We start from the raw sequence: 18,950 nt of genomic DNA on the forward strand, positions 1-18,950 counted from the left end.
ATGGGAAATATGATAGCGTGAGAAGAACCGTCTGCAGCACTGAAAAACTTAACTAAGACATCTGAAGTATACAATGTTCACTCGGAGTTATTGAGATGCTCATGACAGCCACTCTTGACAAAACTATTCAACTTGGTGTGCAAGATACACGAAACAGGCTAAGAACCCTCAGACTTCCAGAATACTGTAATAATTCCAGGTACAAAGAAGCTGGGTGCTCTCTTGTGTGAATATTACCAAACCATCAGTTTAATAAGTCATGCTTACAAAAGACAGATACAAATTGTTTACAAAAGAATGGAAAAGATAGTAGAAGATAATCTCAAGAATGATCAGTTTGTGTTACAGAGAAATGAAGAAACATACACGACAACACTGACCCTATGACTCATCTTAGAAAACAGACTGAAGAAAGGCAAAGCTACATCTATAGCATTTGTAGATTCAGAGAAAGCTTTTGCCAAAGGTGACTGGAGTACACTCTTTGAAATTTTGAAGGCAGCAAGGATAAAATACGGAGAATGAAAGACTATCTACAACTCCTATGGAAACCAAACTGTAGTTATAAGAGTCAAAAAACATGAAAGTGCTACAGTAATTGAAAAGAGAGTAAGACAGGGTTGTAACCTATCCACAACATTATATCATCTATACACTGAGCATGCAGAAAAGGAAACCAAGGAGAAATTTGGAAAGAGAATTAACATTCAGGGAGAAGAAATAAAAATTTTGAGGGTTGTCAATGACATCGTAATTCTGTCAGTGACAGCAAGGGACTTGGAAGAGCAGCTGAACAGAATGTATAATGTTACAAAAAGAGATTATAAGATAAATATTTAAAAAAATAACAATACTGGAATAATAATGAATTGAATAAGGGTATTCGAGGGAATTAAATTAGGAAATAAGATACTAAACAAAGAAAATGAATTTTGCTATTTAGGCAGCAAAATAACTGACAAAGATCGAAGTACAGAAAATATAAAATCCAGTCAAGCAATAGCAACAAAAATGTTTCTGAAAAAGAGAAATTTGGCACAGAATATAAATATAAGTGTTAGGAAGCATTTTTCTCAAGATATTGTCAGGAGAGTAGCCTCGTACAGAAGTGAAAAGTGGACAATAAGTAGTTCAGAAAAAAAGAGAATAGAAGCTTTTCAAAATGTGGTGCTACAAAAGAATGCTGAAGATTAGATGGGCAGGTCAAATAATTAATGAGGAAGTACTGAATCGAATTGGGGAGAAAAGACATTTGTGGCACCACTTGACTAAAGGAGAAGGGATCTATTGATAGGACACATAATGAAGCATGAAGGATTGTAAATTTGGTCATGTAGAGGGAGACCAACGAGTGAATACTGTAAGCATGTTCAAATGCGTTTAGGTGCCAGCATTTATTAAGAGATGAAAAGGCTTACACAAGACAGAGTAACATGAAGAGCTGTATCAAATCCATCTTCAGACTAAAGAACATAACTCTGGCATTAAAGGCAGAGGCTTATAGCACAGTTATAGAAAAGAAGACACTGGGTGACTGAATTATATTAGGCTAACTGGAGTACACTATCATTCAAAGTGTGCCTCAAGGTTCTATTCTAGGGCAAGTTCTATGTGAGTGGCTTAATAATAAATATAACTATATGTAAATTTTGTTTTCAGATAAATGATCCATCTTAATCAGCAACAGAGATGCAGAAAACATTCCTAGCTCTACTATGTTCATCTTCACTAACTTCGAATAATTGTTCCAACAAACTAGGTTGAAACTGAACATCACAAAAATCTGCATGAAACAATTCAAAAGCAAACATTAAAAATTGCAAGAGATTAAAATATATCATAACAATCTAATGGGTCATATTGGGCACAACAAAAAGATTCACACAATTATAGCTTTCGGCCATTAGGGCCTTTGTCAGCAGTACACACACACACACACACACACACACACACACACACACACACACACACACACACTAAGGAGGAGGCTGGGGAAGGGAGGGGGAGGGGGAGGGGGAGGGATAGTATGGTGGGAGTGGCGGACAGTGAAGTGTTGCAGTTTAGGAGGGCAGGAGAGAAGGTGCGGAGGGGGGAGGGGGTAAGTAGCGGAAAGGAGAGCCTATCACGACTCAGCAACTCCGCTATATGGTGAGTAGCAACTTTCCTTCTCTGGTATTGTTACATTCCATCCTGGATTTTCCATTGTTTGATTAATGGGTCATATTCTTGTATCTGAACAAGAATGTTAACTGGGACACACATAATGAATACCAGCAAATACTTTCATCAGTTTCAGATTTGCAATGCATATACCAAAAATGCTACTAGCATCAATATGCATAACATAGCATAGTTAATTTGAATCCTTCATTTGGTATGGTATATTTATAGTATTCCGAGGCTGTTCAAACAATGCATCTCAAATACTGAAGTTCCCAAAGACAACTGTTAGATAAATGTGAAGCATACATCCAAAAGAATCTTGTGACTCATTATTTCACAATCCCTAGCTGTCCTTTCTCTACACACTTACATAGTTATAATCTCCTTACACATCAAAGTAAAATTAATTCAAGAAAATCAATTTTTTTAAGCTGTAAGTGTAGCCAAAGTTAATTTTATATTTCCGATTCGCTAATTAAAATTATATGCAAGGACTCCATGGTATACTGTGATGAGAGTTTATAATGAATTAATAGGCAAAAATATACTTAACATGAAGCTAGATCCTATAAAAGAAGGCTACAAGACATTCTGTGAGAGACATGCTACTACTACTCAACAGAAAAATTCATACAGGACGAATTAAGAATTATAGCATGGAGTAACTTGTATGAGATGTATTGAGTAGCTTTATTCCACAACAGAACTGTATAAGTATTATGTTACTACTTTTATTATTCAGAATTCACAGTGCTAATGAACTTGCCAGCAAGGAAGTACATTAGAGATTGTAATTAACTCCCACTGCATTTGCAAAAGCCCCAAAAATAGGATATAAATATTGCTGCTTGACGGATCATATTCAATTCACTACCCGATCTCTTCTCATAAACTACACCAATCAAACAATATCAAAGCGATAAATAAAATTCTCTGAGTTTTGCATCTTAATTAACTATTGTTAAATACTGTCAAATTAGTGTCACATTTTACAGATCACAAATAGATCTTTCTTTTTTCTTTAATGAAAAGAAAATCCAGATCTCATTTCAGAACTGGCCTAAGCCTTAATAGCATAAGACAGGTAAAAAGAAGCATTTCTTAATTTTCTATTCATGAAAGGTATAACCGAATCAGATATACACAAGCAGTCAAAAAACTGGTGGAACTAGTGAGACAAATGAACAGAAATTACAGACAGGCCGAAGAACATTCCACACAGCAAACTCATAACATGTGACTTACATAAACTGTGCCCATTATATGTTCTGCATTCAAAGTATGAAACAGTAATATCACAAGCAAGTAAGGAAAATTAAGGTTTAACGGTCCACTGGTGATGATGAGGTATTTCGAGACAGAGCACAAGCTTGGACTGAACAAGGATGCTGAAGGAAATTGACTGCCCTTTTTAAACGAACTATTCTGCATTTTGCTTTAATCAAATTAGGCAAACCACGCAAACCTACATATGAACGACCAGATAGGCACTTGAATCCTGTTCCTTCCAAACCAATACACCATCTCCCTCATTGCCAGTAATGTCTAAAACAATGCTGGCTGATACTGCTGGAATCATGCATTCAATTAATGAAATCAATTTCAATGTAAAACAAATTTTAAATAAAATCTAAATAAGCAGATATTATGAGATGTAGTCAAAGTTTTAATTATAACCTTGAAAAAAAAATAAAGTTTAATAATTAAGTTTTGTTTGTTTGTAGGTACATGTCTGCAATCCTGGTAAACACCAAAATCCCCATACAACAGTACTGTACCACACCCCTTGTAAGTCAAAACAAATTGGCTTGATCCACTGATGAAATGGAGATAGGCAGTATTTTGTTTTGGCTCCTCTATCACATAAATAATAATAAAAAGGCTTCTATCCAGTCACTAATTGACCAGTCTGGTGTGGCAACAGGCATAGCTGAGGTAGAGAGTTGAAAACAAAGTGGTCGCCAGGTCCAGATGGAAGTCCAATTTTTGGTTTTACAGAGAGTGTTCTACAGCACTGCCTTGTTAATTAGCTTGCATTTATCATGAATCTCTTGCCCTGTGCACAGTCCCAAGTGACTGAAAAAAAAAAGTGCAGGTGAGTCATGTACATAGGAAGGGTAAATGAAGTGACCTGCAAAATTACAGACCAATATCTGGTCTGGTCAACATCGGTTTGCTGCAGAATTCTTGAAGCTATTCTCAATTTGAACAGAATAAGTTCCTTGAGAAAGAAAAGGTACTGTCCACAAATTAGCACAGTTTTAGAAAGCATCACTCATGTGACACTCAGCTTGCCCTTTTTTCACATGATATCCTGCAAACTTTTGATGAAGGGCACCATGCAAATTCCACGTTCCTAGATTTCCAAACAATGCTTGACATGGTGCCCCACAGCAGACTGTTAATGAAGGTAAAATGATATTGAATAAGTTCACACATATGTGAGAGATTCAGACTTGTTACGTAATAGAACCCAGTCCACTGTCCTCAGCGGTGAACGTTCTTCAGAGACAAGGGTATCATCAGGAATATCCCAGGGAAGTGTGATACAACTGCTCTTGTTCTCCACATACATAAATGATTTGATAAATAGGGTAAGCAGCAATCTTGGGCTGTATGATGATAATGTCATGGTGTACGCAAAGGAGTCGTAGTTGAGCGACTGTATAAGGATGCAAGATGACTTAGACAAAATTTCTAGTTGGTGCCATGTATGGCAGCTAGCTCTAAATGTAGAAAAATGTAAGTTAATTCAGATGAGTACGAAAAACAACCCCGCACTGTTCAAATACTGAATTAGTAATGTGCTGGTTGACACAATCGTGCCGATGTAATATCTTGGCATAATGATGCAAAGCAATATGAAATGGTATGAGCACCTATGGACTGGAGAAGGGAAGGTGAATGGTTGACTTCAGTTTATTACAAGAATTTTATGAAAGTGTGGTTCATCTGTAAAGCTGGCCACATATAAAACATAAGTGCAACCCATTCTTGAGTACTGCTTGAGTGTTTGGGACACTTACCAGATCAAATTAAAGGAAAGTGTCAAACCAATTCAGAGGCAGGGTGCACATTGTTTATGAGTAGGTTCAATAAACAAGTGAGTATTAGAGGGAAATTCCTGGAGGGAAGATGACAGTCTTTTTCCAGAACGCTATTGAGAAAATTTAGAGAACTGGCATTTGAAGATGACTGCAGAACAATCATATTGCGGCCAAAGTGCATTTCATGTAAAGACCACAAAGATAAGAGAAATTAGGACTCAGATGAGATACAAAAAGAGCTATTTTTCATTTGCAAATGGAACAGGAAAGGAAACAGCTAGTAGTGGTACCAGTTAGTCTCTGCCTTGCACCAGGTGGTGGATTGTGGAGCATTTATGTAGGTATTGATGTAGATGCAATGGTACTGTGGCATGAGGATTTTCATGTGCACCACAACTGTAGATATGCAAAAAAGCAAGAAAATAATTGCTTGACTTCATTTTCTGGGATGACAACTGAAACACAGCAAAACGTTGTACATGATGAAACAGGAGTAATAAAGGTTGGTCCAAATGAGCATGTAGCAACTTGACAAAAAGACACACTCTTTGTATTATGCTCCTAAAATCTGCAGACAGAAACAGGATTCAAAGCATTTTTCTTAACTTTTTCTGTTTTTGAAAACTGCTGAATGCCTCCTGTTGCCCCTCTTTATTCCTTTTGCTTTAGGTTCTTTCCCTTTAAGTTGTCTCATAAGTATAAAAATACTTCATTTCTTTTTCAGTGTGCCAATTAATAATTACTTTTTCCTTTCTTTAATAGAGCTGTGACATTTAGTACTGCATTTCTGCAATGGGTTGCTTACGATTTTTACTTTGCATTACTCTCATGAGACTGGCACAGCTTCATTCTCCTACAAGACCATTTTTAAATGAAACCCAAGCTGAAACTTGTATACTGAAATCTTTCCCACATAAAAGTACTTCTCAACATAAATTCTGCAGCATGTTTGTCATTCTTTTCTTCAAATTTCTGCGGTTGAGCTTCCAAAGAATTGTTGCAATGAACTAGTCATGTGGAATGTTACATCAACCCCATTATGTTTTATGTGCATTTCTACATCGTGTGGAGGGCATAAATGCGATGTTAATGGCTTCACACAGGAACCAGTGATTAAAAAAAAAAATCATTTGGTTAACATCACATCATAAGAATGCGGTGAAAGTTCCCAATGTAAGTGATGTGGACAGAATGTAGGTCATAGCGGGCTAGCAGCTGCACATCATTAGAACAGAAATGGTGAAGCTTGTAGGGCTTTATAGCATTCCTGTAACTAATATTTATGAAAAGTGGTTTTACAGTGGATAAATTATTAAAAAATTGCAAGGCATTGATTGACTATACTTCATCCAAATCCTCGTGTCAGAATATTAAACCAGTGTAGATGGGAGTCTGTGCCACAACAGCAGAAAACGATGAAGGAGAAAGACATGAGTAGTTTGGAGCACATCATTCTTGCTAGATGCGTAGTTTATCATAAACGACACACATATGAGATCATCAGTTACAGTTTTAGTCCACATGAAAACATTGTGGAATACTTAAAATTTGTTGCCTGGTCAGAGAAACACTTCCTGTTAGACCAAACTGATGATAATGGTATGATATGCAATATCCATGACATTGCCTGTTTAACAGTAGCTCCACTGCATGCCTACCCATGCTGCATGAGGACCACATACTGATGTCTTTTACTATCCAAGCTGTGGTGATTTGCTGTTCTTTTAGCAAGTCTATGGTTCCTTTCTTTCAGGAGTGCTAGTTCTGCAAGGTTCGCAGAAGAGCTTCTGTAAAGTTTGGAAGGTAGGAGGCGAGGTACTGGCGGAAGTAAAGCTGTGAGGACAGGGCGCGAGTGGTGCTTGGGTAGCTCAGTTGGGAGAGCACTTGCCCGTGAAAGGCAAAGGTCCCGAGTCTTGGTCCAGCACACAGTTTTAATCTGACAGGAAGTTTCAAGTTTCAAGTCTATGGTTGTTCAATATAGCTTATGTGATTGGTTATAATGTTCTCACTGACCATGTTATTACCTACAAATTATCCAAAGTTTCTGGCAGAAGTAAAAGTAATATAAAATTTGAATAACACAAAATGACTGCATACTTTACGTATGTTCACAGTTTCTTGTGGGTTTGAAACGAGTTCAATTTCAACGCGCTGCATGAGGCCAGCCAACTGTTCCCTGACGTCTCGTGCACGTCGCAATGACCGATGTTGAATAAAATTTTCATAACACCACTGTGTTGAGAACTCTGTATCAGCCCACTGGCTGTAAATGTTCAGTAATGTCAAGTGGTCTCCACCAGGTACAAAAAAGTTCTTTCTTGCTGTGTCTGCATGAATAATTTTGTCCTTTGGCCGATAAAAGATTGCGCTATTCACAGAGAGCATTGCAGCAATTGTTAGTATCTCTTCTGAGCATTTGTACCTAGAAATGAAAAGAACAGAAATCACATACAACTAAGCGCCTGTCATTTGAGAAACTACAAGCGGCACATAAAAAAGAAACATTTACAACAATTTAATGATCACAAATGAAGGCTTAAGAGTATAAAATTAAAAACATTTTAGAACACATGAAAACTCATTACAGCAGATAATGAATGCCTGAAATCCTGATGGCAGTTCTCAACAGGAAATGAAATATCATCAGTTACAATGTGCACTATAAAACTAATGCTGTGAAAGGTTGGTTTGGTTGGCATAAGAGCTTTACGTGTTTGAGATTGCAAACACTGTAATATTTTTTGAGAGACAATGCATAAGTAACTTGGTTTAAACTTTTTTAATCCTGAGTGAGAGAGTTCTGCTAAATCATTATATTATTTATAGCATTGTAGCAGTACAGTAACTGTGCACTGTACAGCAGAGATGGGACTTGTGGCTTTGACTGCGAGTGTTTTACATACATTTTCGTTGCCTAAGCCATGGGCACCTCAATGTATGATCCAATAGTACTCTGTACAAGTACCAAAACACTTATATAAATTAAAATGCTACCATGAAGCTGCACAGAGTATGAGAAACTGGCTGACATACATGGACTGTTATTGAAAATCTGAGTGCAGGATAATAGTTCTGCTCTCTGCTCATAAAGTTTTGTACTTGTAACAATGGGTTGGGACCTTACCAAAAGTATAGTAACATTCACTTATATCCTCCTTGCTTATTCAATCACAGATTAATTTAATTCCAAAAGAGCAGAATTTCTTCACTTCATCTACAAGAAGGTGCCCACTTTCGATGCTAAGTTTGACAGTAAAATCATTTATGCTTCTCCTTAATATTTTTGTCATTCTTTATTTAATTTCAATCCATATTCTATGTTCTGTAAAAGTTCATCCCACTCAATGGGTCCTGTAATTTCTCCTCATATCATGGAGAACAGCAACATCATCGCGAATCTCATCATTGATATCCTTTTACCCATATGATTTCTGTAATTGCTTTTGATACACAGGTTGAATTTTAGAGGAAAAAGATTTTTTTCGTCTCAGGTAACATACCTGTCTTTCCTTATACTGTTTACCTATTTCTCTGAGGATTTCAAACATTTGTACCACTTAATACCAAGAAACACATTTATTCATTGTTGGCAAATCCTACAGAATTGTCTTGATTTTTCTTAAATTTTACTTCTATTATCAAGCATAACATCAGAACTGCCTGTCTAGTACCTATACTTACCCTAATGTTAAAACTGATCATCATCTAACAGAGCCTCAATTTTCTTTGCTCTTCTTCTGCATACCATTATAATAAGCAACTTGAACTGCCACACTTTCTGCGTGCTATTTCTCGCATTTACATGCGCTTGCTTCAGGATAGTGTGGACGATATCATTCTATACACCCAATACTGCCTCCAGTCTCATAGCTCCTACACAGTAATATGAATAATCACATTGGTGCCACCTTCTTCAATAATTTTGGAAATTCTGCAGAAACGTTATCTATCTTTCCTGCCTTGTTTAATCAGAAAACTTCAAAAGTTCCATAAAGTCTGTTCTAACAATGAATGCCCTATATCCTCCAAATCAACAACCATTTCTTCTTTCACCAAGTTGACTGACTGACAGACAGTCAGTTTCTCCATTTCATAGAGGCCCTGAATGTACTCTTCCTACTTACCTATTCCCTACTCTGTATTTAACACTGGAATTCCTTTTGTACACTTTTAAGTTGAACCCTTTACTTTTGCATTCTCCGAAATTTATACTCGATGTGATGTACATGTAAAGACAAAAATGATTACAATTTCACAAAAATTGGATTCAAGAGAAAGAGCTTAAAAAATTAAGTGGGTCAATAACGTGTTGGTGTCAATAACATTTTGGTCGATCTCTGGTCCTTAAGCAAGCAGTTATTTAGCTCGGCACTAATTGATGTAGTTGTTGGACGTGTTCCTTACAGATAATGTGCCAAACTCTGTTGAAATGGCTTGTTAGATCATAAAAATCCTGAAGTGGTTGGATGGCCCTGCCCATAATGCTCAAAATGTTCTCAATTTGGGGAGAGATTCAGAGACCTAGCTCACCATTATGAAGACAAACAGTAGAAACTCTCTCCAGGTGTGCAGGTGTGGGATGGCACTATCTTGCTGAAATATAAGCCCAGAATGGTGTGCTATGAAGAGCAGCATAACAGGGTGTAGAATATCATCAACATACCACTGTGCTGTAAGGGCACTTTGGATGACAACCAAACGGTTCCTGCCATGAATTGTAATGGTGTCCCAGACCATCACTCCTGGTTGTTGGGTCATATGGCGGGTGACAGTAACATTGGTATCCTACAGATGTCTGGAGGATCTCTAGACACTTTGCTGGTCACTGGGGCCTAGGATTCAACTGATTGGAGTAGAACTGTCTTCAGTCATAAGTCCTACTTTGAACTGAGCTCTGGTGACCACCTGGACAGCGGTGGGATACCAACCTGAGCATCACCTGCCATACGGCCAGACAGCCAGGAGTGATGGCCTGGGGAGCCTTATCATTTCATAGCAGGACCCCTTTGGTTGTCGTTCGTGGCATCCTTAAAGCACAGTGGTATACCAGCTATATTCTACATCCCACTTTGTTGATCTTCATGGAAAGCAATCCTGGGCTTACATTTCAGCAAGATAATGCCTGCCCACACACGGCAAGAGTTGCTAATGCTTGTCTCCATGCTTGCCAAACCTTGCCTTGGCCAGCAAGGTCACCAGATCTCTCTCCAATTGAGAACATTTGGAGGATTATGGGCAGGGGTTTCCAACCAGCTCGAGATTTTTACAATCTAACATGCAAATTTGACATATTTTGGATTGATATCCCTCAGGAGGACACACAACAATGCTATCAACCAATGCCATGCCAAATCAAATAACTGCTTGCATAAGGGCTGGGACTGGACCAACATTTTATTAATTTGATCGATTTGTGAAGCTCTTCCTCTTGAATAAATTGTCCACTTTTTCTGACATTCTAATCATTTGTTTGTCTGTACCTGTACGTCACATCTATTGATTTCCATGCTTCCTTGCACTTCTTGTTAGTTTCATTCCCAAGTGATTTATGCTGCTGTACTTCTTCCTTCTGTTCAATATTTTTCATTTCCTTTGTTCATCAACCCACTGAAGTATTTCTTCTGTGAGCCACAATTTCTTTGCTGTTGATTCGAGGGTAGTCCACAAAGTAAGTTTTGTTTCTATTTCTATCCGCGATAGTGCTATGACTGCAGTTCCAAGCATGAGCCGCAGTTACTCTGACTCAAGAAGAAGACAAGTACGCAATTTTCAGATCGCTGCTGCCGACGTGTGCTTTATAGTACTTCTTTATAATGTCAGCCGTAATTGAAAATGCCGCCATGTGTGAAATCAGCTCTGTGATTCATTTTCTAAATGCAAAGAAAGTTAAGCCAAAGGAAATTCATCAGCAAATCTGCGAGGTTTATGGACAAAATGCTATGAGTGATTCAATGGTCAGAAGATGGGTTAGACTGTTCAATGAAGGACGTCATCAAGTGCATGATGAAGAATGAAGTGGACGCCCGTCTGTGGTTACTGATGAACTGGTTCACACAATTGAAGAGAAGATTAATCACAACCGTAAGTTTACACTTAGTGCCCTTGCTATGGAAGTCCTGCAAATCTCACAATCACTAATTCATGAAATTGCTACTGAAAAACTGAAACTTCAAAAACTTTGCTAATGTTGGGTACCCAAATTCTTACTGAACAGCACAAAAAGCAATGGATGGGCAGTGCACTTCAGCTTTTGACACGCTACAATGAAGAAGGCGATGGTTTTCTTTCTTGGATAGTCGCAGGGGATGAAACTTGGGTGTTGCACAACACCCCTGTAACAAAACGGCAATCAATGGAACGGCGGCACACTTCATCCCTAACGAAGTTTAAGCCTAAACAAATCTTGACACCTCAAAAAGTCATGTGCACCGTTTTCTGGGATATAAAAGGCATTTTGCTGACTGATTTCATACCACAAGGCCAAACAATCAATGCACATTGTTACTGCGAGACCATTAAGAAATTTTGCCGCACAATACAGAACAAGTGCCAAAGATTACTGTCAAAAGGTGTTTTTTTCCATGATAATGCCCGACCTCACATGGCGAATGTGACCAAACAACTCTTACGGGAATTCCACTGGGATGCGTTTGATCATCCTCCGTACAGCCCAGACCTTGCTCCTAGTGACTTTCATCTCTTCTTACACCTAAAATCTGTCCTTGGTGGTCAACAGTTCAACGATGATGGCGAGCTGAAAGAACATGTTACCACATGGTTGAATACACAGGCCTTCTATGAAGAAGGCATACAAAAATTTGTGCCAACCTAAGACAAGTGCCTACAAAATTTAGGAAGCTATGTAGAAAAGTAGTTTAACAGTTGTAGATTTTTGTACAATAAATATTTCTTCTGTATCTGTACACGTTTGTTTTATATAACTGAACAGAACTTACTTTGTGGACATACCTCATATTATCCTAAATTTAACTTAACAGATCTATCTATTCCCAGAAGACTTAGTTCCCCACTCTGATGAAACTGCTTCAACTTAACAGCTGTGTCATGGTGTCTCAATGTTTCACTGAATTTCCTAATGGTCATCTTCAGGTGAAGATTTCACCTGATGATAATGAGTACAATAATAATTGAAGCACTGCAACAAAATGATGCCACAAATTGGCTCATGACCAAAATTCACCAATGAAATTCACTGTGCAAACCTGCATTCCCATATAATCTTTATCTTCTTCCCATTCTCTTCACTGACCACCCGCTACATATATATTCAGGCTTTCAATTTCTCTTTGCAGGTTTACTAGTTTTCCTATCACATCAAGGCTTCTGATACTACATGCTTTGATCTGTAAAATGCAATCTTTTCATTGATTTTTCGATCTTTTCCACATGGTCACCTCTGCATTCTGCTTCTGGAGATCAGAGTGGGGAACTAAGTCTTCTGGGAATAGATAGATCATCACGACACTTTTTTGGTTGCATATCACGTTTCCTGTGGATACATTTACATCTACATCTATTCTCTGTAAACCACCATGAGGTGCATGGCAGAGGGTACGTACAACACTGCACCGGTGGTTATTAGGGTTTACTTTGTTAACAGACTTCATCAGGATAGTTTACATCTATCTTCAAGTGTCTTCCAATTCAGTTCTTCAGTATCTCTGTGACACTCTCCCACAGATTAAACAAACCTGTGACCACTCATCCCGCCCTTCTCTGTATATGTTCGATATCCCCTCTCAGTCCTATTTAGTATCGGTCCCACACACTAGAGCAATATTCTACAATGGCTCACACGAGTGATTTTTAATTAATCTCCTTTGTACACTGCACTTCCCCAGTATTCTACCAATAAACTGAAGTCTACTGCCTGCTTTACTCATGACTGAGCCTATGTGATTACTCCATTTCATATTCCTACATTATGTTACACCCAGGTATTTGTTATGAGTTGACCAATTACAACAGTCACTCATCGGTATAATAGACATAAGATACTACATTTTTTTCATTTTGTGATGTGCAAAATTTTAAATTTCTGGAAATTTAAAGCAAGATGCAACCTCAGCACTACTTTGAAATCTTATCAAGCATTGACTGAATATTTGTGCAGCTTCTTTCAGATAGTATTTCATTATAGATAACTGCATCATCTGCAAAAAGCCTGACGTTACTATTAACATTGTCTGCAAGGTCATTAATATACAAAACAAAGAGCAAGGATCTAAACACACTTCCCTGGGATACACTCAAAGTTACTTCTACATCTGATGACAACTCTCCACCCAAAGTAACTTGCTGTCGCCCCCCCCCCCCCCCTTCCAAAAGGTCCTGAATCCAGTCACAAATTTCACTTGATATCCCATATGAACAAACTTTTGTCTATAAGCATAGATGAGGTACTGATTCAAATTCTTTCGGAAATCAAGAAATACTGCGTCTATCTGATCTCCTTGATCCAAAGCTTTCAGTATGTCATGTGAGGAAAGTGTGAGTTCGATTTCACATGATCTATTTTTTCGGAATTCATATTGGTTAGCTTTCAGTATGTCATGTGAGAAAATTACAAGTTGGGTTTCACATGTCGAAGTTTTCAGAATTTTTGCCGGTTGACATTGAGGAGGTCATTATGTTCATATGTTTGGGATAAGAATATATTGTGAGATACTATAACAAACTGATGTCAAGGATATTGGATGATAGTTTTATGGGTCACTTCCACTACCCTTCTTGTAGATGGGTGAGATCTGTGCCTTTTCCCAAGAACTGGGCATGATTTTTTATTCAGGGGATGCATGGTAGATTATAGTTACAAGAGGACTAACTCAGACACAAATTCAGTACATTATCTGACAGGAATTCCATCAGGCCCCAAAGCGTTATTCATTTTAATGATTTCAGCTGTTTCTCAACACCACTGACACAAATACTTATTCATTAATTTTTTCAGTGGTACAGGATTAAATTGGGGCAATCAATTCTCCTGGGTTTTCCTTTGTAAAGGAACATTAGAAAATGGAGTTAAGCATTACAGCTTTTGTTTCGCTATCCTCAACTTCAGTTCCTATCTCATTTGCTACATCTACATCTACATCTACATTTATACTCCGCAAGCCACCCAACGGTGTGTGGCGGAGGGCACTTTACGTGCCACTGTCATTACCTCCTTTTCCTGTTCCAGTCGCGTATGGTTCGCGGGAAGAACGACTGTCCGAAAGCCTCCGTGCGCGCTCTAATCTCTCTAATTTTACATTCGTGATCTCCTCGGGAGGTATAAGTAGGGGGAAGCAATATATTCGATACCTCATCCAGAAACGCACCCTCTCGAAACCTGGCGAGCAAGCTACACCACGATGCAGAGCGCCTCTCTTGCAGAGTCTGCCACTTGAGTTTATTAAACATCTCCGTAACGCTATCACGGTTACCAAATAAACCTGTGACGAAACGCGCCGCCCTTCTTTGGATCTTCTCTATCTCCTCCGTCAAACCGATCTGGTACGGATCCCACACTGATGAGCAATACTCAAGTATAGGTCGAACGAGTGTTTTGTAAGCCACCTCCTTTGTTGATGGACTACATTTTCTAAGCACTCTCCCAATGAATCTCAACCTGGTACCCGCCTTACCAACAATTAATTTTATATGATCATTCCACTTCAAATCGTTCCGCACGCATACTCCCAGATATTTTACAGAAGTAACTGCTACCAGTGTCTGTTCCGCTATTATATAATCATACAATAAAGGATCCTTCTTTCTATGTATTCGCAATACATTACATTTGTCTATGTTAAGGGACAGTTGCCACTCCCTGCACCAAGTGCCTATCCGCTGCAGATCTTCCTGCATTTCGCTACAATTTTCTAATGCTGCAACTTCTCTGTATACTACAGCATCATCCGCGAAAAGCCGCATGGAACTTCCGACACTATCTACTAGGTCATTTATATATATTGTGAAAAGCAATGGTCCCATAACACTCCCCTGTGGCACGCCAGAGGTTACTTTAACGTCTGTAGACGTCTCTCCATTGATAACAACATGCTGTGTTCTGTTTGCTAAAAGCTCTTCAATCCAGCCACACAGCTGGTCTGATATTCCGTAGGCTCTTACTTTGTTTATCAGGCGACAGTGCGGAACCGTATCGAACGCCTTCCGGAAGTCAAGAAAAATAGCATCTACCTGGGAGCCTGTATCTAATATTTTCTGGGTCTCATGAACAAATAAAGCGAGTTGGGTCTCACACGATCGCTGTTTCCGGAATCCATGTTGATTCCTACATAGTAGATTCTGGGTTTCCAAAAACGACATGATACTCGAGCAAAAAACATGTTCTAAAATTCTACAACAGATCGACGTCAGAGATATAGGTCTATAGTTTTGCGCATCTGCTCGACGACCCTTCTTGAAGACTGGGACTATCTGTGCTCTTTTCCAATCATTTGGAACCCTCCGTTCCTCTAGAGACTTGCGGTACACGGCTGTTAGAAGGGGGCAAGTTCTTTCGCGTACTCTGTGTAGAATCGAATTGGTATCCCATCAGGTCCAGTGGACTTTCCTCTGTTGAGTGATTCCAGTTGTTTTTCTATTCCTTGGACACTTATTTCGATGTCAGCCATTTTTTCATTTGTGCGAGGATTTAGAGAAGGAACTGCAGTGCGGTCTTCCTCTGTGAAACAGCTTTGGAAAAAGGTGTTTAGTATTTCAGCTTTACGCGTGTCATCCTCTGTTTCAATGCCATCATCATCCCGTAGTGTCTGGATATGCTGTTTCGAGCCACTTACTGATTTAACGTAAGACCAGAACTTCCTAGGATTTTCTGTCAAGTCAGTACATAGAATTTTACTTTCGAATTCACTGAATGCTTCACGCATAGCCCTCCTTACGCTAACTTTGACATCTTTTAGCTTCTGTTTGTCTGAGAGGTTTTGGCTGCGTTTAAACTTGGAGTGGAGCTCTCTTTGCTTTCGCAGTAGTTTCCTAACTTTGTTGTTGTACCACGGTGGGTTTTTCCCGTCCCTCACAGTTTTACTCGGCACGTACCTGTCTAAAACGCATTTTACGATTGCCTTGAACTTTTTCCATAAACACTCAACATTGTCAGTGTCGGAACAGAAATTTTCGTTTTGATCTGTTAGGTAGTCTGAAATCTGCCTTCTATTACTCTTGCTAAACAGATAAACCTTCCTCCCTTTTTTTATATTCCTATTAACTTCCATATTCAGGGATGCTGCAACGGCCTTATGATCACTGATTCCCTGTTCTGTACATACAGAGTCGAAAAGTTCGGGTCTGTTTGCTATCAGTAGGTCCAAGATGTTGTCTCCAAGAGTCGGTTCTCTGTTTAATTGCTCGAGGTAATTGGTAGGGACTTGACACTAACTTTGGTGCCATTAACAGTCTTTACATACAACCAGAATATGTCTGGGTTCTGAGAAAGATCATTTCACAATATTCTGCTACAGTAGTCCTTGAAGGCACCACGCATTGCTCTCTTCACAGCCAAACTCGTTTCATTCAGAATTTCACTATCTATAGCCCTATGCTTTGTTTTACACCTATTATACAGTAATCTCTGTTTCTTTAGAAGTTTCTTTACAGTGGCTTCCATTATGGACTGTTCTGCTGCGTACATATCTATCTAGAGTACGGTCAACTATTTTTTACACTTGAGCCATAATCCCTCTACATGTTCCTGCCTTGTGCTGAAAGTATCAAGTTCCTCTTTGAGATATGACACTACAGATTTTTTACCTAGTTTACTGAACATATATATTTTTCTGATTGGTTTATTTGTCCTTTGTACTTTGGTAATCCTTGTTGCCACAACCACATCATGGTCACTGATACCAGTTGCAATGTGGGCATCCTCAAAGAGGTCATGTCTATTTGCTGCCATTAGATCCAATACATTTCACCAGGAGTGTGGTTCCTACCTATCTGTTCTAGGTAGTTTTCAGAGAAGGCATTTAGTAATGTTTCAGAGGATGTCTTATTTTCCCACTTAATTGTTGGATGAATAAAGTCTCCACCAATGACGACAGTATGATTGAGGAATTCACATACAAGTGAACTGAGGTTTTCTCTAAAGGTTTCGGCTACATCAGGAGAAGAGTCTGGTCCACCTGGATATCCCACATTATTTGTCTTTACTGCAGTGGTTTGCATTGTCTTCTAAATCCTCATGCCTTTGGCGATTGTTGATTCTTCCATCTTTATGGAAAGTTTCGCCATCTGAAGGACAAAAACATGCTCAGAACCTCTAATCTCTGGATGACTCCTCCATCAAGCTGCCTCCAGATGATTAAACTTAGTATCTGACAATGATTCCTATTCCCCACCCAGTCCAAATATAAATACGGAGAAAGGTCAGTGAGACACTTCATAACGTACCTGCAGCTTGCTCCAGCAGAGTGCGCCAACGGCACATAGGCCCATCTACTGATGTGACAGTGTTTATAAATACCACAGTCCCTCATTTGACCAATAATTCTCACTATTCTCTGAAGCCTTCAATAAGCTCTATTGATAGCAAAGTGATTGACCTTGCTATTTTTAAATTTTGTGATTTGTATCGCTCCCTGGACTTTTTGCACACACTTATAATTACTTTTGCTACACACTGGACTTTGCTTCTCGCCATTCACTTTGTGAACTCCATTGTAATCGACCATGGAATTGCCTATTTGTTTCACTGGTCTCTGCATTAGCACCTGTGCAAATGATCGTAAACTATATTCTACTAGTGCCAAGTAGAACAGAAAGTCAGTATGCACTCTGACTGTCTTCTAGTAATAAAGTGTACTAAGTGGTGCAAAAACTGTGCCCACTCTTGGCTCCTAGCAGTTTCAGCTTTTCTACTGACTGAATATTAAGGTCATCAAACACACAATTAGGTTCAAATTTAATCAACGTATTAAGCAACATAAGCAAACATATGCAAAATAGACTCCTGATTTGCAAAGCATACCACACAAATGTGATTTTTTCTGTGATGTTAGCTCCTGATGGCAAAATTAATGCAAAGGATTTAGTCATCTGATCCAAACCTGAACAATGCGCTGAAAATCGCCAAAGCTCACAAAGTATTGGTACCAGCACAAACTATGTTTCATGATAATTCATTCTTAATTATAGTACTAGTAGTAACAGTAGTAGTAGCATTCACCAGTCAACTGATGACAACCAATTAAAGTCGTCATCTGGTTTACCAGGTGCCAGTATTTTAGCAAGATGTAATTCAGTAGCTACAGCGGTAGTTGGCTGTCCATTGTTCTCATCACTAGTAGACACACATCAAGAGAAAAGCTTTGTTTGCAGTTGGTGTGTTCCAAAATGAGCATAAGTTCGTACAAAAGTCTGCTCCTTGTTGCTGTCAAAGGAGGGGGGAAAAAAGATTGGAGCTTATTGTTCAATCAACAATGGGGTCATTAGAGACAGAGCACAAGCTCTGATTAGGGAAGGGTGAGGGAGTAAATTGGCTATTCCCTTTTCAAAGGAACCATCCCAACATTTCCATAAATGATGTACGGAAATCACAAAAGGCTGAATCAGTATGGTGGCATGAAGATTTCAACAACCATCCTGAACGCTTGACCAGTGTACTAACCACTGTGCTACCTCAAACGGTGTGCTGTCGAAGTTTCCCCGAAAAGTTGGTGCAACCTACTCATGTCCAAATTGTGGCCAAAGGCATCAATGACATCACTGCTGCCCCAT

At 38.9% G+C, this 18,950-nt stretch overlaps 1 protein-coding gene across 1 annotated transcript in view; it reads right to left on the reverse strand.

Moving 5' to 3' along the window:
- LOC126484274 (pre-mRNA-splicing factor ATP-dependent RNA helicase DHX16) overlaps positions 1-18,950 on the reverse strand; it is a 111,433-nt gene that overhangs the window by 17,120 nt on the left and 75,363 nt on the right. Inside the window, exon 14 of the mRNA XM_050107697.1 lies at positions 7,308-7,632. Within this exon, the coding sequence (XP_049963654.1) occupies positions 7,308-7,632 (325 nt within the window). The remainder of the gene's footprint in view (positions 1-7,307; positions 7,633-18,950) is intronic.

Source organism: Schistocerca serialis, chromosome 6 (assembly GCF_023864345.2).
Source record: "Schistocerca serialis cubense isolate TAMUIC-IGC-003099 chromosome 6, iqSchSeri2.2, whole genome shotgun sequence".
Classification (NCBI taxonomy): Eukaryota; Metazoa; Arthropoda; class Insecta; order Orthoptera; family Acrididae; genus Schistocerca; species Schistocerca serialis.